Below are 18,710 nucleotides of genomic sequence, written 5' to 3'. Positions count from 1 at the left end.
TGAGGATTTTGCACATGATTGTGTGTGGTTATGCTTTCCAAACAGACAAAAAGAAAATTAACACATGATGTCTTTCAAAGAAGAGACAGACATAAATTCTATTGCAACCATATCTTTAAAAACCTATGGATAATATTTCTGTTCTTTAATTTTTAGAAATTTAAATAATGAAACACAATACCAAGGTATACAGATTATAATAGTACAGCATGTACTTACTGAAAAAGAGCCTGAAGAAGTTTTTTCATGGTATAACAATAATAAAATCAGAGGCTAAATTTCTATATCCTTCACCTTCTTATCATAAAACACATTAAAGTGTTTTTTATTTCTTTGTTTGTTTTTTGGCTTAACTTTGCTTTCCTATGATCATTCTTTTGTTAGTGATAGCTCTAAAATATAAACAAAATATATCCATGAAGCTGTATTTTTTAAAATATAAAGTAGAAGACTGGAGTTGCTAAAAATTATGGCAATCTTTATCGGCTTGTTTAATTTCTTTAAAAATTATGACATTAGATCTTTTTTCTCAAGTGAAGCCATTTAACTATGAAATGTATGCACTATCCAAGATTCAGATAAACCATCAATTATTCTTGGGTAGTGGCTATAAAATTCTTTATATAACAGCTGTGATAAAATTTGGTCAATTCAAAACTCAGGTGAGTATATATCATAGACTGAAATAAATAACTACCAGGAAAAAGCCCCTACCGTTTTCACTATACCTTTAAAATACTTTGATGGTATAATAAGTAATGTGAATTATATAATAGTGTTAACGTGTAAGCCAGTATATGAGGCTTGACCAAACTTCAGGCAGGATTTCCCCTCCCTAATCTACTACATGTTGGTTCTCGCAGGAGTCTGACCACGGGTGAGAGCATTGAGATGCAGAACATCCCTCCTTAACTACTTACTCTGAGCATCTACTGCCCAGGGAGAGAAAGATTTTCCGCTGAAGTGCTCCAGTTTTGCCACCTGCTCACTCCACCCACTTGCTCCACACTCCCACAGAGGCATTGCTAGCTCTGCCTACCCCTTCCTATGAGACAAAAGCCTCTTTCTGTTTGATTTGAAATTCTAGCAAGGCTTGAGGTTGTTGAAGCATTTTCTCTATAGTGATATTTTTATTTATTTATTGAATATTGATATCTTTATTGAATTTATGGGGGTGACATTGGTTAATACAAGGACACAGGTTTCAGGTGTAGAATTCTATGAAACAGCCACTGTACGCTGCATTGTGTGTTCACCCCTCAAACTCAAATCTCCTCTGTCTCCACTTATCTCCCTTCCACCCTCATTTGCCTCCTCCAACCCCCTTTCCTCTGGCTTTACCACACTGTCCTCTCCTTCCAGGAGTCTTTCTTTTAAAGACTCAACTCACACCATTTAAATGAAGTCTGGCAAATTAGACTAGCTTACTATTGCTTATTTAATAAAAATAGCTATACCTTCAGAGTTATTAGCATGAAGTACAATAAAAGTGTACCTTTTTATTCTATTTAGATGTGTTTTTCCTAAATTCATATAGGTATACTGATGAATAAGTTAGCATTATATCTACAATGTTCAAAGTTACAAAAAATATACATTTTTAATAAATTAAATCTAATTAAGAAAAACATTTATTTCAACAGTAAATGTGTTTTATAGTCAGTTTACTTGAAATTTAAATATAATTTCCAAACTCTTTCAGTAACTTAAAACCTTATTCCAGTTTAATTAATATATATTTTTATATGTCCAGATAATTTCTAACAATGATGAAACACAAATACAAATGTTTGAAATTTCAGAGTTACTTGATGAGAAGAAAACAAGTAAGGCATTTTAGGAACTGTGGATTATGAATGACTGTGCCATCTGATGAATGATATTTTAGAAACATATTTGAAGACTGCAAGTGAGAGTGTGTGGATCATGTCATAATAAGCAAAGGAAACATACTTGGGACTTTCTCTGTCACCTATGATTATTGCCCTACCTTCTCTTGGCCTATTGCAGGTCATATGCTTCCATCCTTGTTAGCTCTCTAAAACTAAGCACAGATTTCAGTGCCTGTCTTTCACATGCATTAAATGGAATAAATATTTTTGAAAATATAATCACATAAATGTTTGTTTAAAAAATACAAAATTCATGAAATTATTCATAACAAGGTCTTTATTTCACTTTGCATTTCCTATTTCCAAAGAAGTGAAAAACACTTTGGAGGGGACTATACAGATGATGAAAGAATCATATAAGATTCATAAAACTCTTATTTTTTTTCTTCTTTTCAATGAATTTAAATTTCAGTGTGCCACTGAAAATATCCTTTCAGTTTTCCCTCATAATTGGGTCAAAGTAGAAATGTCTGCAAAGCAATCATGAAAAGGTTAATTTTGAGGGTAAGGGGCACTAATTGTGCTCTCTAAAAATCTAAGTGTTCCAAAATTCTTACCTTTATTTCCCAAGTTGTTCTATTCTTTATCACTTTTATCAAAACACTGAAAAAATATTCCCACTCTTTCAGTTCAGCATCAAGGATAAATGCTGTCTCTGAGGGATATTCATTTTTCTAGAAATCAGACATATTTTTTTTCTTGCAAAATATTATAGTTGTGCTTGGAAGTAATAATAATATTCTGATTTTTGTTCAGCATCTAAGTGAAGTATAAACCTTGAAATGTGTTTTTTTTTTATCTAAGTGATTCATTGGAAATAAAATTCAATATCAAAGACAATGGGACATTTCACATTCAGAAATCTTACTGCTTCGCTCCGGCCTCAGTAATGCTTTGGTCTTCTTGTTTTGGCTTCCACTTTCATGAAGAGCCTTGAACCAGTCCCGCAGCCTGTTTGCCACTTCCCGGAACTCCAGGTCACCACAGGCTACAAACAAATAGAAACAACACAAATCTTGAATAATAACTTAGCACAAGGTCAATGCTAATTTTCAAATTATGCTGGTAACAGAAATGTAACAAGGACTAAAAGAAAAAATGCAATACAATTACTAATTGGGCTTCAGCTTTTCAAGCACTAAAAATAAATGTGTTCCAAACTCAAGATGTAATATAACATTTTATTTAACAAAAGAATATTACTAGTAGAATTCTGCTTCTACTTCTCACTAAAATACAACAGCAATTGAAGATTCTCAACTGTAACATCACATAAATTAATTAGTCAAATGTTTACATGCTGAACACTTTTGTCATGGTAAGGTGGTAGGTCATCTGGGGAAATAAAGTTGAAAATCCTAAATGAATACTTACACATTTATTATTGGTCATACCTATTATAATATACTACATATTATGATTTATAAATAGTGAAATATATTTCATACATATATTTATGTATGTGCATGTGTTTATACCTGAGACTAAAATATGGTATGTCAAATTCAGTTATTTGTTGCCAAAATAATTTGAAAACATAAGAAATACTTATTTACATTTTTAACAGGGCATTGCTACTGTCGGCCTAACTCCTCTGCAAGTAGCAAATGTGCATTTTCCTGTATTGACAATCCTTTTTAATAGTATTCTTCTGTTCATTTTGTTAAAATAATAATTTGCATAATGATGTTATAAACATTACACTTAATATATACTATATATATTATAACATGTTATATGTAAACTAACATGTATAACAGTTACAATGTGTTATATATAAATTAACATGAATGGCATGAAAATATAATATAATACAATATAATATAATATAATATAATACCATTTCTTAGTATTAAAAGAAATAAAATTCCAGATTAATAGGATCCTCCCAGGAGCTGGTAAGGTGGTTGACACATAACTGCAAATCACTGTCACATTTCAGAGCACAGAGGGGAAAATACTACAAGCTGTCATGTAGGAAGTAAAAATATTGTCACGGAAAAAGAATAAGGAATCAGAATTGTCAATAGCAACACTATTGAAAAGTGCTGACAGGCAGAAAGGTAATTGAAAAATTACTTTGTATTTTAAACTGAGAATTCTATATCCAGAAAAATCAAGTGCCAAGGTACACTAAAGAGATTTTTAAATATACAAACTCCAATAAACCAACCATGCCAGGAAGTTACCAGAGAATGTGACACACCAGACAGAACCAAGAAAGAAGATGGTGGAGACCCAGGAAATAAAACACTTGAGACAGAATTGAAAGGAATTTCTAGGAAGATGGTGAAGAGAAATCTTAGAATGCACGTTGTGTGCCTAGTGTAGAGGCACATTAGTAGTAAGTGTGAAAAGCCTTGGCCAGAGACAGAGCAATATACAGAATTCATTAGAAAACAATGAACTACATTGAAAGCCAAAGAAAACTTCACTTTTCTGATAAGATGTACAATGGCTGATGCTGAACGATTAGACCATAAAACTGTATGCTCTTAATATGGATATTTACTCTCACTGGGTATCTGTTTAAGCAACATCTAGGCAAGAGTCTTTCGATCCTATAAACATCTATGCAGAAGAAAACAAAAGCTCACTTGAAGAAAAGGAATCCTTCTACATATTTATATATGAATGCTGTACATCTCAAGAAGAATATATATGTATATGTGCATATGTGTACGTGTATATGTATGTATATATGTATGTGTGTGTGAAGACTATCTCTCCAGTTATGGGAACTAGAGGAATGAAGAAAAGTGGTATAAGTGAGTCTTATTTTTACCATTTTTGTCTTTAAAAAAATTTATGTCATATACTTGCACTCATATTCAAAATAAATTAAAACATTTTAAATTTCTGAAAAAAAATTACAATACATCTAATCCTTGATCCAGAAATTCCCTATCTTAAAAAGTCATACAGGTATATTGTCCATATACAAACTTATTTAACTTTACAGTATTATTTATTTGGCACTTTGATAATAGCAAGTGTATTAACAAAGTGTCCCACTGTCCTTTAGCCATGGCCTAATGAGAATAATCACGTACATACATCCAATAAAGCTCTATGAGTCATTAAAATAGTTAAGAACCTCATTATGTACTGACTCACAAGGTAGTTTTCATACAAAGCAAATAGAGAGCAGAAAAGTACATATAGTAAACTTTTATTTGTATAAAGAGATAAAAAATGTATTTGTAATACATTTCCCACTTTAAACAAATTAACATTTAAAATTAATTTTACTCCTCTATTTCCTATATCTCTTATTTTTCCCAACCCACACCCAACAAAAAACAAAGTTTTATCTAATAAAAATCTGCTAAAAATGATAAAAAGTTTGTTGAACAAATTAGCATGAATTTTGCACTTTGTGATGGTAAATTCTAGTGATATAGCATTTACGTATTTCTAATGAAATATTTGTGATCTTATTTTTTTAGTTTAAGGAATTTATGTTTAAGAAAAATAGCATTTAGAAAAATCACCCAAATATGAAGCTTTATACACCTCTATTGTGTGCCACATACATCTTAGCTTAAGTCTCTATATAAGGTGATGCAGGTGCTATAATGGAAAATTTTAGGAATTGAGAACCCTGTGATAATACTGATACTAATGATAATAGCAGTTAACAATGCATACTGTCAGAACTACTTTATAGACAATTACATGTTCAATCCTCATAAAAAAACTTTATAAAATCTATGCTAGTATTTTTTCCCCATTAAAGTGTTAGGAAAATGTTGCATTGAGAACTGTAGAACTTGCCTGAGGTCAATCAGGCAAGTGTCAGGGGCAAGTTCTGTATCCAAGAGTTAGAATACGGAGTCCAAGGTCTTAACCTTTACAGGAAACCACCTCAGTAGCGGCATGATGCAAATTAGAAAAAACAAGTCAAATACTGCTTCACTCAGCCTATCTGTTCCCATTTCAGTGGGACCTGACTGTGGTGATGTGACCTGAGGATCACAGCAGACATGCAGAGATATAGGTTAGCAAAACAGATTTATTTTTTTATGTATTGATTTGAGAGAAAGAAACATCAATTTGTTGTTCCATTTATTTATGCATTTATTGCTCACTTCTTATATGTGCCCTGACTGGGGGCAGAAACTATAAACTTGGTATATCAGGACAATGATCTACCCAACTGAGCCAGACAATAACACAAAACTTACATATAAATATATCTTCTTGACTTTGAAGGATCATGTATCTTCAAGTCCAACATTTAATGTCAATTCAAAGTAGATCACACAGGTGTCATGGAAATATAGGCTACCACGTATGCTACCACATATTCCACAGCAGTAGCAGTGCCCATGATGGATGAGGTTGCTCAGTAAGACTTACCTTTCCTTTGTACAGGAAAGCTACAGGCTACAGTGGTGTCACTCATTATTATAAATCATGAGTCAAATGTCCTGTCACTCAACAAAAGAAAATACATAACATAAACAATATTGAGATATAACATTATTTATAGAATGCCATTTCTACTTGACTTTTGACCAAATCCTTTGTTCCAGACATGTTCTGATAGGCATAGGACCAGTCCAGTCTCATTCCTGTAAGTGTCTGGCAATCATCAGAGATTTACTACAGTTCTTTTCTAGAATTAGTCAATTAATGTCTATTCTTTGTATTTTCTGCTACATGGTTTTCTTCCTCTAGGAATAATACATTGTATTTATATAGCATGAAATGCTTTTAATGAGATTTCACATTTGATTTTAATATCTAGCCTGGAAGATTAAGTAAATAATAATTATTTTTATAGCTATGGAAACTAGGACACTGAATATAAATGACTGCCCTAAATTTTATAGCCAGTAGTGTACCAGAACAGTACATGGTACTCATTGATCTAATTGCATTTGTAGCCAGGAATTTATAACAGAATAATAAATCATAATGACATAATAAATATGATTTCAAATTAAATTTGAATCAGAGAAAAGCTAGGTTTCAGTGTGTGGTTTTTCAGTTGTGTCAAATTATTAATTAGAGCATGGTGTTATGTAAAGCAAATGAAGGAAAAGGGAAGAGGTCTGGAAATTTTAAAGTTACAAATGCATTTACATTTGTGTACACACATACACACACATACTCGCATATTTGGTAAGATAAAACATGCAATAGAATCTGTGGGGATAAGCCCGAAAAAAATCTAGAATCTAAAACAAAAGCAATAGAGGAAGACTAGAGCAGAAGATCGTAAAAGAAAGGGCCAGAGACCTGGAGGGGCAGTCCGGCGTGCCTACCATCTGCCCTATGGAAGTCAGTAAGAGAGAAAGTCATTTGAAATGGATAACCTTATTTCAAAAGTAAAGAAAATAGAGAGGGACTTCTTGCAAAACTGAGCAGCACAGTATTCAGACTAGCTGTGTGACGCTTTCCAGATGAATTCAGCAAGCTCAGCCCCAGCTCCAGGAGAAGCAAATCCAGTGGGTGGTGTCAAGAGTATGATAATTTGATAGAACAGTCTCTGACTGACAAATTGTAAAACCGTATCATAATTATAATAAAGGTGGTTGGGGTATGAAATGACAGATGCATTTAAAACTGAGGCTAGGAATATTCTCCATTAAGGCAAAAAATATACATTGTACAGCTGTAACAATAGCATAAATTCTCACTTTTTACTAAATAGTATTCACATCATTTTACTGTAAAAGTGATGCACAAATGGATCACTTTATAAAGAATTCACAGAGGACTTAAAAATTGTTATGGAATATAATTTAAGTGTTACCAGTTTTGGCAATGAACAGTCCGACTACAGCCACTAGGCACAGGAAGGGGGGAGACAAGTAGAGCGAAACGTGGCCCTACTAATGTCCTTATTATACAAATCGAGAAGGCAAGAGATGTCTACAAAACTGGAAACAGATGGTTAAGTGTTTTTGTTTTTGCTAATGATTTTGCTTTTTAAATTGCAACCAATAAAAAAACTAAGAATAGCCATGTAATTATAATGAAAAGTGGAAGGGAAGTGAAATATGTTCTCATTTATCAAAGCAGAAAATCTAAAGGTAACTCTTGAAGTTGATAAATAGCTGTTTCACAAATGAGCTCATCACCAGATGGGGAAAAGCAGGAAGGCTTAAAAAATTATCAGCTCTGTGACCCTGGGGTGGAAATGAGGAAAAGTGGGGCAGGAGGTTGATCATTGATTTTGATTATCCTCTTTCATACCTTTTGGCTTTTTAACCCCAGTATTGAAAATTTGTGGTAGACAGTCACACCCCTCCCTGCACTGTCTCTCTTTCATGAAAACTGCTGGGCAATACTAAAAGCACATTGTGTGGACAAGAGCTGAGGGAGGACAATCTATATTTATTGATCATAGTATTTAAAACATTGAGCCCTGACTGGTGTGGCTCAAACTGGTTGGGTGTCAAATGACAAAGAAGTCACCAGTTCGATTCTAGGTCAGGACCCATGCCTGCATTGTGAGTTAGGTCCCCATCTTGTCCTGTATGAAAGGCAACTGATCTATGTTTCTGAGGCCAAATGATGTTTCTCTTTCACATTGATGTTTCTCTCCCTCTCTTCCTCCCTTGCCTTCTCTCTAAAAATAAATAAATAAAATCTTTAAAAATCCAAATATGAAGGTATTAGCCTTCTTTACACCTATTAGTTTAGACAATTTGTTACCTCATTTAATATCATGGTTATTTGGTGGCAAATCTGATACTCCTAATTCAGCACAAGTTCTATTTTGCTGCACTAGCATCTTTTGCCTATCAATGAACAGTATGTCAGCAGCAGGGTTACACAAGGAAACTGTGTATTCACATTCTAGCTTTTGACATTAAAGAGGATCACAGAGTGAGAATTGATGGAATACTTTAGGTAATATTTCACTGCCTTCCAAAAGTCCAAAATATCTTAATTTTGAGGCTCCTACCTGTAGCATACATTAACAATAATATTTTAGGTATCAAATCTTTGAAAATATTTTTATAATTTTGCAAGTGGAATTTTCTTTTGACAACAACTCTTTAAATTTAAATTTGGCAATGATTTATCTGAAAGTATTGGGCAAAGCAGGAATTCTTGCCAAATCAGAAAATTTAAACCACATGCTTCCTATAATTTAATAATGTGTTCTAAACATAAAATTTAAAAATTAATGAATATGACATATTTCATAACTCTTAAACATTTACTTTTGATTATTCATTTTTCTTTCCATTTTGTGTTTTAGGGACAATGAATATTTTCTCAAGTCTCAAACACTGTCGTAGACATTTTTAAAAAATGTTAAAATGATCCTGATATACCATAATGAATTTAATTATTAAGATCATTTATTAAAGAAAGAATACTGATGTCTACCACTGTGAGTTGTTCATTGAAACAATGTCCTATAATAAGAAGCTCAGATCTAAGTACAATCTTACAGGCAGACAAGAAGTTTTGGGAAGGTCCAGACTGGTGGTGGGGCCCTGCAAACTACTTTGAAAGAATGGTAGAGTTTTGTTTCAATACATGGTAAGTCTAGCAAACTGACTACTATCTAGATTCATAAGGTTTTGTACTATATTTCTCAACATTCATTCTTGCTAAATATTAGAAAATAATTACATAAGGTACTCAAACACATTTAGTGTTTTTATCTCATGAACTTTTGGAAAAACAAAGATTTTCCTAAGTATCTGTTTTCTATGAAGTGAAGAAATAAAACACCACCACACATTACATCTGGTAAATAAAAATATTTTCCACTGGCCCTTGTAACAATTTAAAGGATAGATTCTGATAATTTCCATGGGACTAGGTTGATGTATGAATGTGATACAATGAAAACCCTCCAGAAAACAACTACTGTAAAGGTAAAAGGGCTTAAGTCTGGCTTGATGTGAATATTTTCTTGCAAGATCAAGTCTATTACAAAATAATCCAAGCAACTTGCCACTCAGCATCAACTACCATACTCTCATTATACAGGCCGTGATGTCCGAGACAACCTGAGAGAAAAGACACTAAAGAGTACAGTATTTAGGTTAAAAAGAAGTAAGCAGAGTTTCCTCATTTTTGAATTACAGAGGAAATTATTGAGTATGGATAATCATCTATTATTAAATTATCCCTATTTTTTACCATGCTGTGCCAGCCCATAAATAAGTAACTGATAAATATCTGAGGAATGACATAGATTTTCACATTTCTGAATGACTATTTCACAAAAGTTAGTGTTTTTTCCTTTATCTGATCATTTCCTTTTTAATCCACATTCAGGCAAATATAGCTCGAGGTCTGTCCACAAAGTATCCAGCCATTTCCTATGAAAAATACAGACATTTATTGAAAAAGATATAAGAAACATTGTACACAGGACAATGATGCCTCAGTCCCCTTCAAAGGAGGAACCTTGGCACCTCACACAGTTCTCCCAATTGCCATCAGCTGCCCCATTGTATTTGCCTGAATCCCACTGAGGGTCTGAAATCTCTTCCCTTTCAAAAGTGATTTTAGTTTTGGGAGAAGCCAGAAGTCACAGGGTGCCAAATTTGGGCTGTAGCGGGGATACGCTACATCAATCACTGGGCGATTTGATGTTTTGCCAAAAATCTTGGCACATGATGTGATGCATGAGTAGCATGTTGTCATAATGTAGCTGTCAATCACCAATTACCCATAGCTGAGACCATTTATTTTCATTGTATTGCATATCTGGACCTACGAAGAACACTGAGGTAGTATGCCTTATTAATTGTTTGGCCAGGAGGGGGAATACTTGTGATGTACAACGCCTTCCCAATGAAAAAACACAGCTAACATGGTCTTAATCTCACTGTGACTTTGCTTTTGCCTTCTTGGGGCATGGAAAGCCAGGTGACTTCTCTTGGGAGGACTGAGACTTCATTTCTGGATCACAGCCATAGATTCATGACTCATCTCTGGTAATGACCTTCTTGAGGGAATCTGATTCATTGGTAGAGGTCTGAATCAAGTCATTAACAACTGCAGCAACATGTTCCTTCTGCTCTGGTATCAAAGCCTGTGGAAGGAATTTTTCCACAACACATTTCATGCCAAGGTGCTCTATCAAAGTCTCAGACACGGTAATATTTGGAGTCCCCAAATCAGCTTCTAGTTCTCTCTCTGTCAGTCACTGATCTTGGTTAATTACAACCTGTACATGTTCAACACCTTAGGTGTTCAGCTTGTTACAGGCCTTCCAGAATTTGGATCACTTTCAACAGATTCTTGCCCATCTTTGAAGCATTTATACTACACTTTTATTTGTGTATTATCCTTGAAAGCTTTCTGAATCATCTGAATAGTTTTCGTGAAGGAACATTCAAGCTTAATGCAAAATTTGATGCCGATTCATTGCTCTACTCACTCAGTCATTTTGAATGTGATGGATACACAGTACACATGCTCACTCAACTGTGTCTACCACGCCCACTGACTAGTACAGTGAAGTCATCATTGTTCACATGTGCATTGCAGGCCACTCTCCTCAACTGCCAGGTTAAATTGATGTCATATGAACCATTCTCATTATGTTAACAATGCCTGGAATTTTCAGGCAGACCTCATTCATAAATAACAAGATAAAGTTGCATAATCTTGAAGAACTCTTTCCACATTTTCATGTATTCCTGACTTTTAATTTATAATATCCATCTAAGAATCCCTGCCTCATCTTTATAGGTTCCAATTGTCCATAATGATTCTTTCATGCTGTAATTTGAAATGCCATTTCTGAACTATTAATATGTAGTTTTTAGAGAATTTAAACTCCAGTACATATTACATTGCTGATGAGAACTTTTTATTTCTTTCTTAAAAGTCATTTTTACAACAGTATAAAATTTATTTTTTCTTGATTACCAAGGTAAGAGATGCCAATTTTGTAAATATATACATTTCATAATATATATTAATAAATGTAAACATAAAACCACATATTCAACACCACCATCAATAGGTAGCCAAAGTTAAAATATTTTACTTTGCATATCTGCTGCTATTAGATTTTACATAACTTGGAACATATCAAAAAAACAATTTTTCATCTTAGTCCACTGCATTACATTATACAATAACAGTTTTCTCAGGTTGTTAAAATATTCAACAACAAAGTGTATGGCTGATGCAAAATGTCTATTATATGAATATATAAACTTTAAAAAACTCCCACAGAGAATATTGTATGTAAAGAATATGTTTTTACAATAGCCAAGTGCTGGAAACAGCCTAATTGCCCATCAGGAAATGAGGGGATCAAAAAGCTATAGTACATTTACACAATGGAATACTATGCAGCAGGAAGAAAGAAGGAATTCCTATCATTCGTGATAGCATGGATGGAACTGGAGAGCATTATGCTAAGTAAAATAAGCCAGGTGGTGAAAGACAAATACCGTATGATCTCACCTGTAAGTGGAACCTAATCAACAAAAACAAACAAGCAAGCAAAATAGAACCAGAGACAGGGACATAAAGAACAGAAGGGAGCAGGAAGGAGAATAATGGGGAAAGAAGGGGAAGGGTTAAGTGAAGGAAGAAGTATAAAGAACCCATGGACAAGGACAATGGTGTAGGGGAGAGTTGTGGGGGGGATGGGCAGGGCAGGGGAGAGTAATGGGAGGAAAATGGGAACAACTGTAATTTAACAATAAAAACTTTTTAATAAATAAAAATTAGGAAGAATAATGTTTTAACTTGTATGCTATAAAAATAACTATTGATGTCTCTTGTTTCCTTTGAAAAGTAATGGAAATGGAATTACTGGGTCACAGAATATAATATTCAAAGGGTATTGATACATAAAGACAACTTGTTTCTGATAAATACAAGCTCTTAACCCCACAGAATATTTTAAACTTATTTAAATGTTTAGTTTGATTTATAATTTATATTTTGATTCTTGAGAAATGAAGTAGTCTAGATATGTAATGATTTAAACAAACTTAATAATGGTTAGAAAAAGTTCTCCAGTACAAAAATAACCCGATTACATATTAACCTAGGACAATCTAACTCAAAATGCATACATACAGCATGTACAGTCAACAGAATAACCACCATCAGGCAGTGAAAGAAAGAAGGATGCCTGAAGTCACCTCCCCAGGAATGTGTTCATGCAGCTTCAAAATAAATGGAAGTTTCTACATTGTGTTCAATTGTGAATTAGATTTTTAACATGGAACCTAATCAGAAAGTTATCCCAAGGCAGAATGTAAAATTATATCCATCCTTGAAGGAGAAAATATATACATGAAACAAAAAGGACACATAAAATTAAAGAAAATATAAATGAGAGAAAATGACAACATTTCCTGGCTGATAAGTAAATGATGCTGGCATTTTGTGGCTTTTTCAAGAGAGTGATTTCTTCTGTGAGAATCGGTAGTTCAAAAGTTTATGAGAAAATTCATAAGCCAAGAATGGTGATGTTAAAGAAAAATAGAAGAGACAAGAATATCATAGACTCAGAAAAAAGCCAGCATGCTTTGACCTTCTGGAAAAAGGAAGATGCCTAATCAAAGACACACTTCTGCAAGCTTTGTCTGATAAATGCAGAGGAACTATGATTTAGAGCAGATGCATATGTAAATTCCAATGTACACACACACACACAATTGCCTCATTACAGAGGAGAATGCAGATATGTGTCATTCCAGAGCAAGGTTGAGCAATTTTAGCTTAAACTATATCTTTATTAAATCAGGTAAAATCCCTCCAGTACTTGTCAGAGAGGCAGAGGAGAATTTGGAGTAGACCCTATTAAACTACAGGTGTCATGTCTCTGCTGGACATTCCACAGATTCAGGACAAAGAGTACAGAATCAGGTAAGTCGCCCTCCAAATTCTGATGAACACGTACATGAGGACACGTGAGCACACATGAGCACACATCTTAAGAGAGTAATTCCTTACCAAGAATTATTTCGGTCTGAGTGTGCTGTGCATTAACGTCACACTGAAATTTTTAACTGATAAATTATGGAAGTGAAACCATGAGTCTTCCGCGTTGCTATAAATCATATGACTTTATTAAAACATGAACTACAATTTCTATAGCCATTAAAAATATTGATGTTCACAAGTGTGTGTGAAACTTTTTGATTTATAAACCATTTGCTTTTCAAGGACCAGCCTCTGAAAGGAGGTGTTTTATTCTGAAAGGTATTTTGTTCAGACATTAGAGAGCAGGTGTCAAATAGGTGAGCCTCCAAGCGGGCGTCTGGATCGTAGTAATACATGATTCATTACCTGCTGTCAGTCAGTGACATTTTGGGTTATACAAAGGTCTCTATGACAAAGCAGGAGCAACTAGGGACAGGATCAAATGACACAGTAGCATTCTCGGCAAATGGCTTAAAAATGACACACTTTGTTGAAATATTTAATGTCCTACAAAATATAAATTCATTCCTGTCATTAGGCAAGGAGGAGAATAATTATCAGGTGGTATCAACAATTTTTGGTTTTATTCTTTAATTTGTTTATTTTCTTTTATTTTATTGAATCTACTGGGGTGACATTGGCTAATAAAATTATATAGGTTTCAGGGGTGAATTTCTACATCATCTGTACATTGCATGTACACCACCTCGACAATTCTCTTTCTGTAACCATTTATCCTCCCTTTACCCTCTTCTACCTCTCCCTTTACCTCTGGTAATCACTGTAGTTTTGTCTGTGTCTATGAGTTGTTATGTTTTTTTTTTTTTGCTTAATCCCTTCACCTTTTTTCCCCAGCCCCATTACCCTTTCCCTCTGACAACTATCAGTCTGTTCTGTGTACCTATGAGTCTGTTTCTGTTAGTTTATTTTGCTCATTAGATTCCACGTGTAAGTGAAATCATGTAGCAATTGTCTTCCTCTGACTTATTTCACTTAGCCTAATAGGCTCCATGTCCATCTATGCTGTCACAAAAGGTAAGACCTCCTTTTTTTTCACAGCCACGTAGTATCCAACTGTGTAAATTTACCACGGCTCTTTTATCCACTCATCTACTGATGGACACTTGGGCTGCTTTCAAATCCTCACTATTGTAAATAATGCTGCAGTGAACACAGAGGTGCACACGTTCTTTTAAATTAGTATTTTGAGTTTCTTTGAATATATTCCCAGAAGTGGAATTGCTGGGTTATAAAGGCAGTTTCATTTTTAATTTTTTTGTGATAACTTCGTACTGCTTTCCACAGTCACTGTTTTCTGCATTACCATCAACAGTGCACGAGGGTTTCCTGCTCTTGCCAGCACTTGTTTGTTGATTTATTAATGATAGCCATCCTCACAGGTGTAAGGAAATATCTAACTGTGGTTTTAATTTGCATTTCTCTGATTAGTGACGTTGAGCATCTTTTCAAAAGTCTATTGGCCATCTGCCAGTTCTCTTTGGAGAAGAGCCTATTCAAGTCTTTTGCCCATTTTTCAATTAGATTGGCTTTTGTGGGGGTGTGGCAGAAGTTCTTTATAAATTTTAAATGTTAACCCCGTATCTAATGTTATCATTGGTGAATACGTTCTCCCACTCCTTGGGTTGTGTTTTTCATTTTGTTGATGGTTTCCTTTGCCTGAAAAAACTTTCAGTTTGATGTAGTCCTATTTGTTTATTTTCCCTTTTTTTCCCTTGCCCAAGGAGATATATCAAAAAAAGCATTTCTATTAGAAATATCTGAGATTCTACTGCTTATGTTTTCTTCTAAGAACATATTAATGATTTTATGCTTTTGAGTATAACATTTAAGTCTTTAACCCATTTTGAGTTTATTTTATATATGGTGCAAGAAGGTGATCTGGTTTCATTTTTTTGCATGTATCTGTCCAATTTTCTCAACACCAATTATTGAATAGACTATTTTTAATCCATTATATATTCTTGCTTTCTTTGTCAAATATTAATTAAACATAAAGGCATGGATATTTCTGAGCTTTATCTTCTGTTTCATATATCTATATATCTGTTTTTATGCTAGGACCATACTTTTTTGATTACTATGGCCTGGAACTGTTGTTTGATATCAGGTAGCATGATTCTTCTTGGTTCTTCTTTCTCAAGATTGCTGTGCTATTTGGGGTCTTTTGTGGTTCCATCTGATTTTTTTAAACATGTGTTCTAGTCCTCTGATATCTTGGTATCTTGATAGGAATTTTATTGAATCTATAGGTTGCTTTGGGTAGCAATGGCATTTTAATGATATTAATTCTTCCTATCCATGAACATGATATATGCTTCCACTTATTTATATTTTCTTCAATTTCTTTCTTTAGTGTTTTATAATTTTCCAAGTACAGATCTTTTATATTCCTGGTTAAATTTACACCTGGGTATTTTACTTTTTTTGATGCAATTGTAAATGAGAATGTTTCCTTAGTTTCCCCTTCTGAGAGTTGATTATTGGTGTATAAAACTACAACTAGTTTCTGGTTATTTATTTTGTATCCTGCTACTTTATTAAATTTATGAGTTCTAGTAGCTTTTTGGTGGAATCTTTAGGGTTCTCCATACATAGTATCCTGTCATCTGCAAATAATGACAGTCTTACTTCTTCCTTTCCAATTTGAAAGCCATTCATTTCTTCTTGTCTGATTGCTTTGGCTAGGACTTCCAGTGCTATGTTGAATAAGAGTGGTAGATGTGAACATCCCTACTTTTTTCCCAATCTTAAGGGAAACACTTTTAGTTTTTGCCCATTTAGTGTGATGTTGGCTGGGACTATGTCACATATGATCCTTATGATGTTGGAGTATGTTCTCTCTATGTTGAGAGTTTTTATCATAAATACATGCTGGATTTTATCAAATGCTTTTTCTGCATCTATTGATATGATCATGTGATTTTCATCCTTCATTTTGTTTATATGGTGTATTACGATATTTACCAACCTCTCATCCCAGGAATAAATCCCAGTTGTCTATGATTTTTATAATGTATCATTGGATCTAAAGCCTTATAATCAATGTTTTTGAGACTTCAAAAGTCTGATCTTTTCTACTAATGGAACATGACACTAAATCTTTAATCTATCCATGATATTTAATAATATAATCCAAAAGGTTCTTATTCCTTACCTAGAGTTATTTACATTTCTGGAAAGATCAATGAGATACATTTATCTCACATCTGAATGTATAGCAGTTTGCTTCTATTTTTTTTGTTAAATGCAGATTAAGCATAGAGTTAATCAGAAGACAAAGGCTTCTCTAACTTTGACAGCTACCTCATATTCATTAGGAAACCACAGAACATGAAGTACTCTACAGAACTGAAAGGAACAGGTTTCACTAGCCTTTTGGATAAAAGGTGCTTTAAGATTGCTGTAAGGGTGAGTGCTATACTGCATTTTGACCTTCTGTGAGGTTTGAGGACCCCATTGGGCCATAATATCAAAGTGCTAAGTAGTTGTGTTCGTTTTCTAGGGCTGCCATAACTGTAGACTGGGTGGTTTGAGCAATAGAATTTATTTTCTCCATTCTGGAGGATAGAGTCCAAGATCAAGGTGTTGGTAGGGTTGGTTCTTTCTGAGGCCTCTCTCTTTGACTTACAATTCACTACCTTCTAGCTACGCCCTCACATGTTCTTACCTTGGCTGGTATGGACTATGTTCCAATCTTCTCTTTCTAAAAGGACATCAGCCATACAGAATAGATCTCACTAATATTACTTTATTTTACCTTGATTGCCTCTTTAAAATCCCTGTCTCCAAATATAGTCACATTCTGAGGAACTTCTACACTCATGAATTTTGAGGGGCACAATTCAGACCATAAGGGTAGGTGTATACTGAGCTCATAGCACATTATAAGTGTCTCAGAATGTAATTCAAATCACCTAAAAATCACATTGAGCATGTTAAAGAGCTAACACTTCTCTTCAAATATGTTTTCAGGCATTTGAAAATCTTTACATATTTCTGCATTTCAAACATTTAATGTCCTTGACAATTGTCACTCATGATTGTATATTGAAGAAAGTGATGAAAAAAGAGTACACACATTTCATTGGTTTCCAAATTGATTTCTAGTCACTGCCAGCACCGATTAAACAGTCAATTCTACCACAGGATTTTCAAGACATGCCTCACAGATCACAGTTCCGTGAAGTGTTACATTTTGTTTTAATAAGGATTCAACAGTCTAGAATTTAATAAACACAGAGCTGAAAAAAATCTAAATAATTTTCTGCATTATTTATCAAGGATTTTAATATGCTTTTAACCAATATACACCTATAAAATGATGAAATATATAGCATTATCAAAACTGTAGGGAGTGGTGGGGGGTAAATGCAGAGAACTGTACTTGAACAATAATAAAATAATTTTAAAAATTGTATTTATATATTTATTTTTCAACAGGACTATATTTACTTTTGGGCAATAATGTGCTTTGGGGAGATGTATATTCACAAAAAGGAAATAGAATTATACCTATTGTATCTTTTTCATGAATGCTTAATCTTCTTCACAGCACCATTATGTTGTTAATAAAGTGAAGTTCAAAAATTGTTAGTTGGATAGATGGATAAATAGGTTAATCAAACAAAACCATAGTGTTAATATTTTAATTTATTATTTTCTTGGACTCTTTTTTCTCCTTTTTGCTTAATCCTTCCATTCCCCTACCCCAGCACCCCCCAAACTCACTGTTGGGAACAAGGAAATTAAGAACTAAATTTAACCTTAATAGACAAGAACCACATTGTAGCTAAAAAGAAATGATAAAAGAGACAAAGTACAGTTAAGCAAACATCCTGTGTCTAGCAGACGCTCTCCCCTGGGTAGGCTAGATAAGCAATGCTTTGTAGTTTTTAATGAGAAAATAGAAAACTA

At 33.8% G+C, this 18,710-nt stretch overlaps 1 protein-coding gene across 3 annotated transcripts in view; it reads right to left on the bottom strand.

Moving 5' to 3' along the window:
• Positions 1 to 18,710, bottom strand: part of SPOCK3 (SPARC (osteonectin), cwcv and kazal like domains proteoglycan 3) — a 296,939-nt gene that overhangs the window by 25,548 nt on the left and 252,681 nt on the right. For all 3 annotated transcript variants that reach the window (XM_045831898.1, XM_045831896.1, XM_045831897.1), the window contains one exon: positions 2,761 to 2,880. In XM_045831898.1, coding sequence (XP_045687854.1) covers positions 2,761 to 2,880 — 120 coding nt within the window. The remainder of the gene's footprint in view (positions 1 to 2,760; positions 2,881 to 18,710) is intronic.

This window comes from Phyllostomus hastatus, unplaced genomic scaffold (genome assembly GCF_019186645.2).
Source record: "Phyllostomus hastatus isolate PE091 unplaced genomic scaffold, TTU_PhHast_1.1 phas_contig_159, whole genome shotgun sequence".
In the NCBI taxonomy this organism is placed as follows: domain Eukaryota; kingdom Metazoa; phylum Chordata; class Mammalia; order Chiroptera; family Phyllostomidae; genus Phyllostomus; species Phyllostomus hastatus.
Note: the sequence above shows the minus strand (reverse complement) of the source record. Positions and strands in the feature narration are given on the sequence as shown.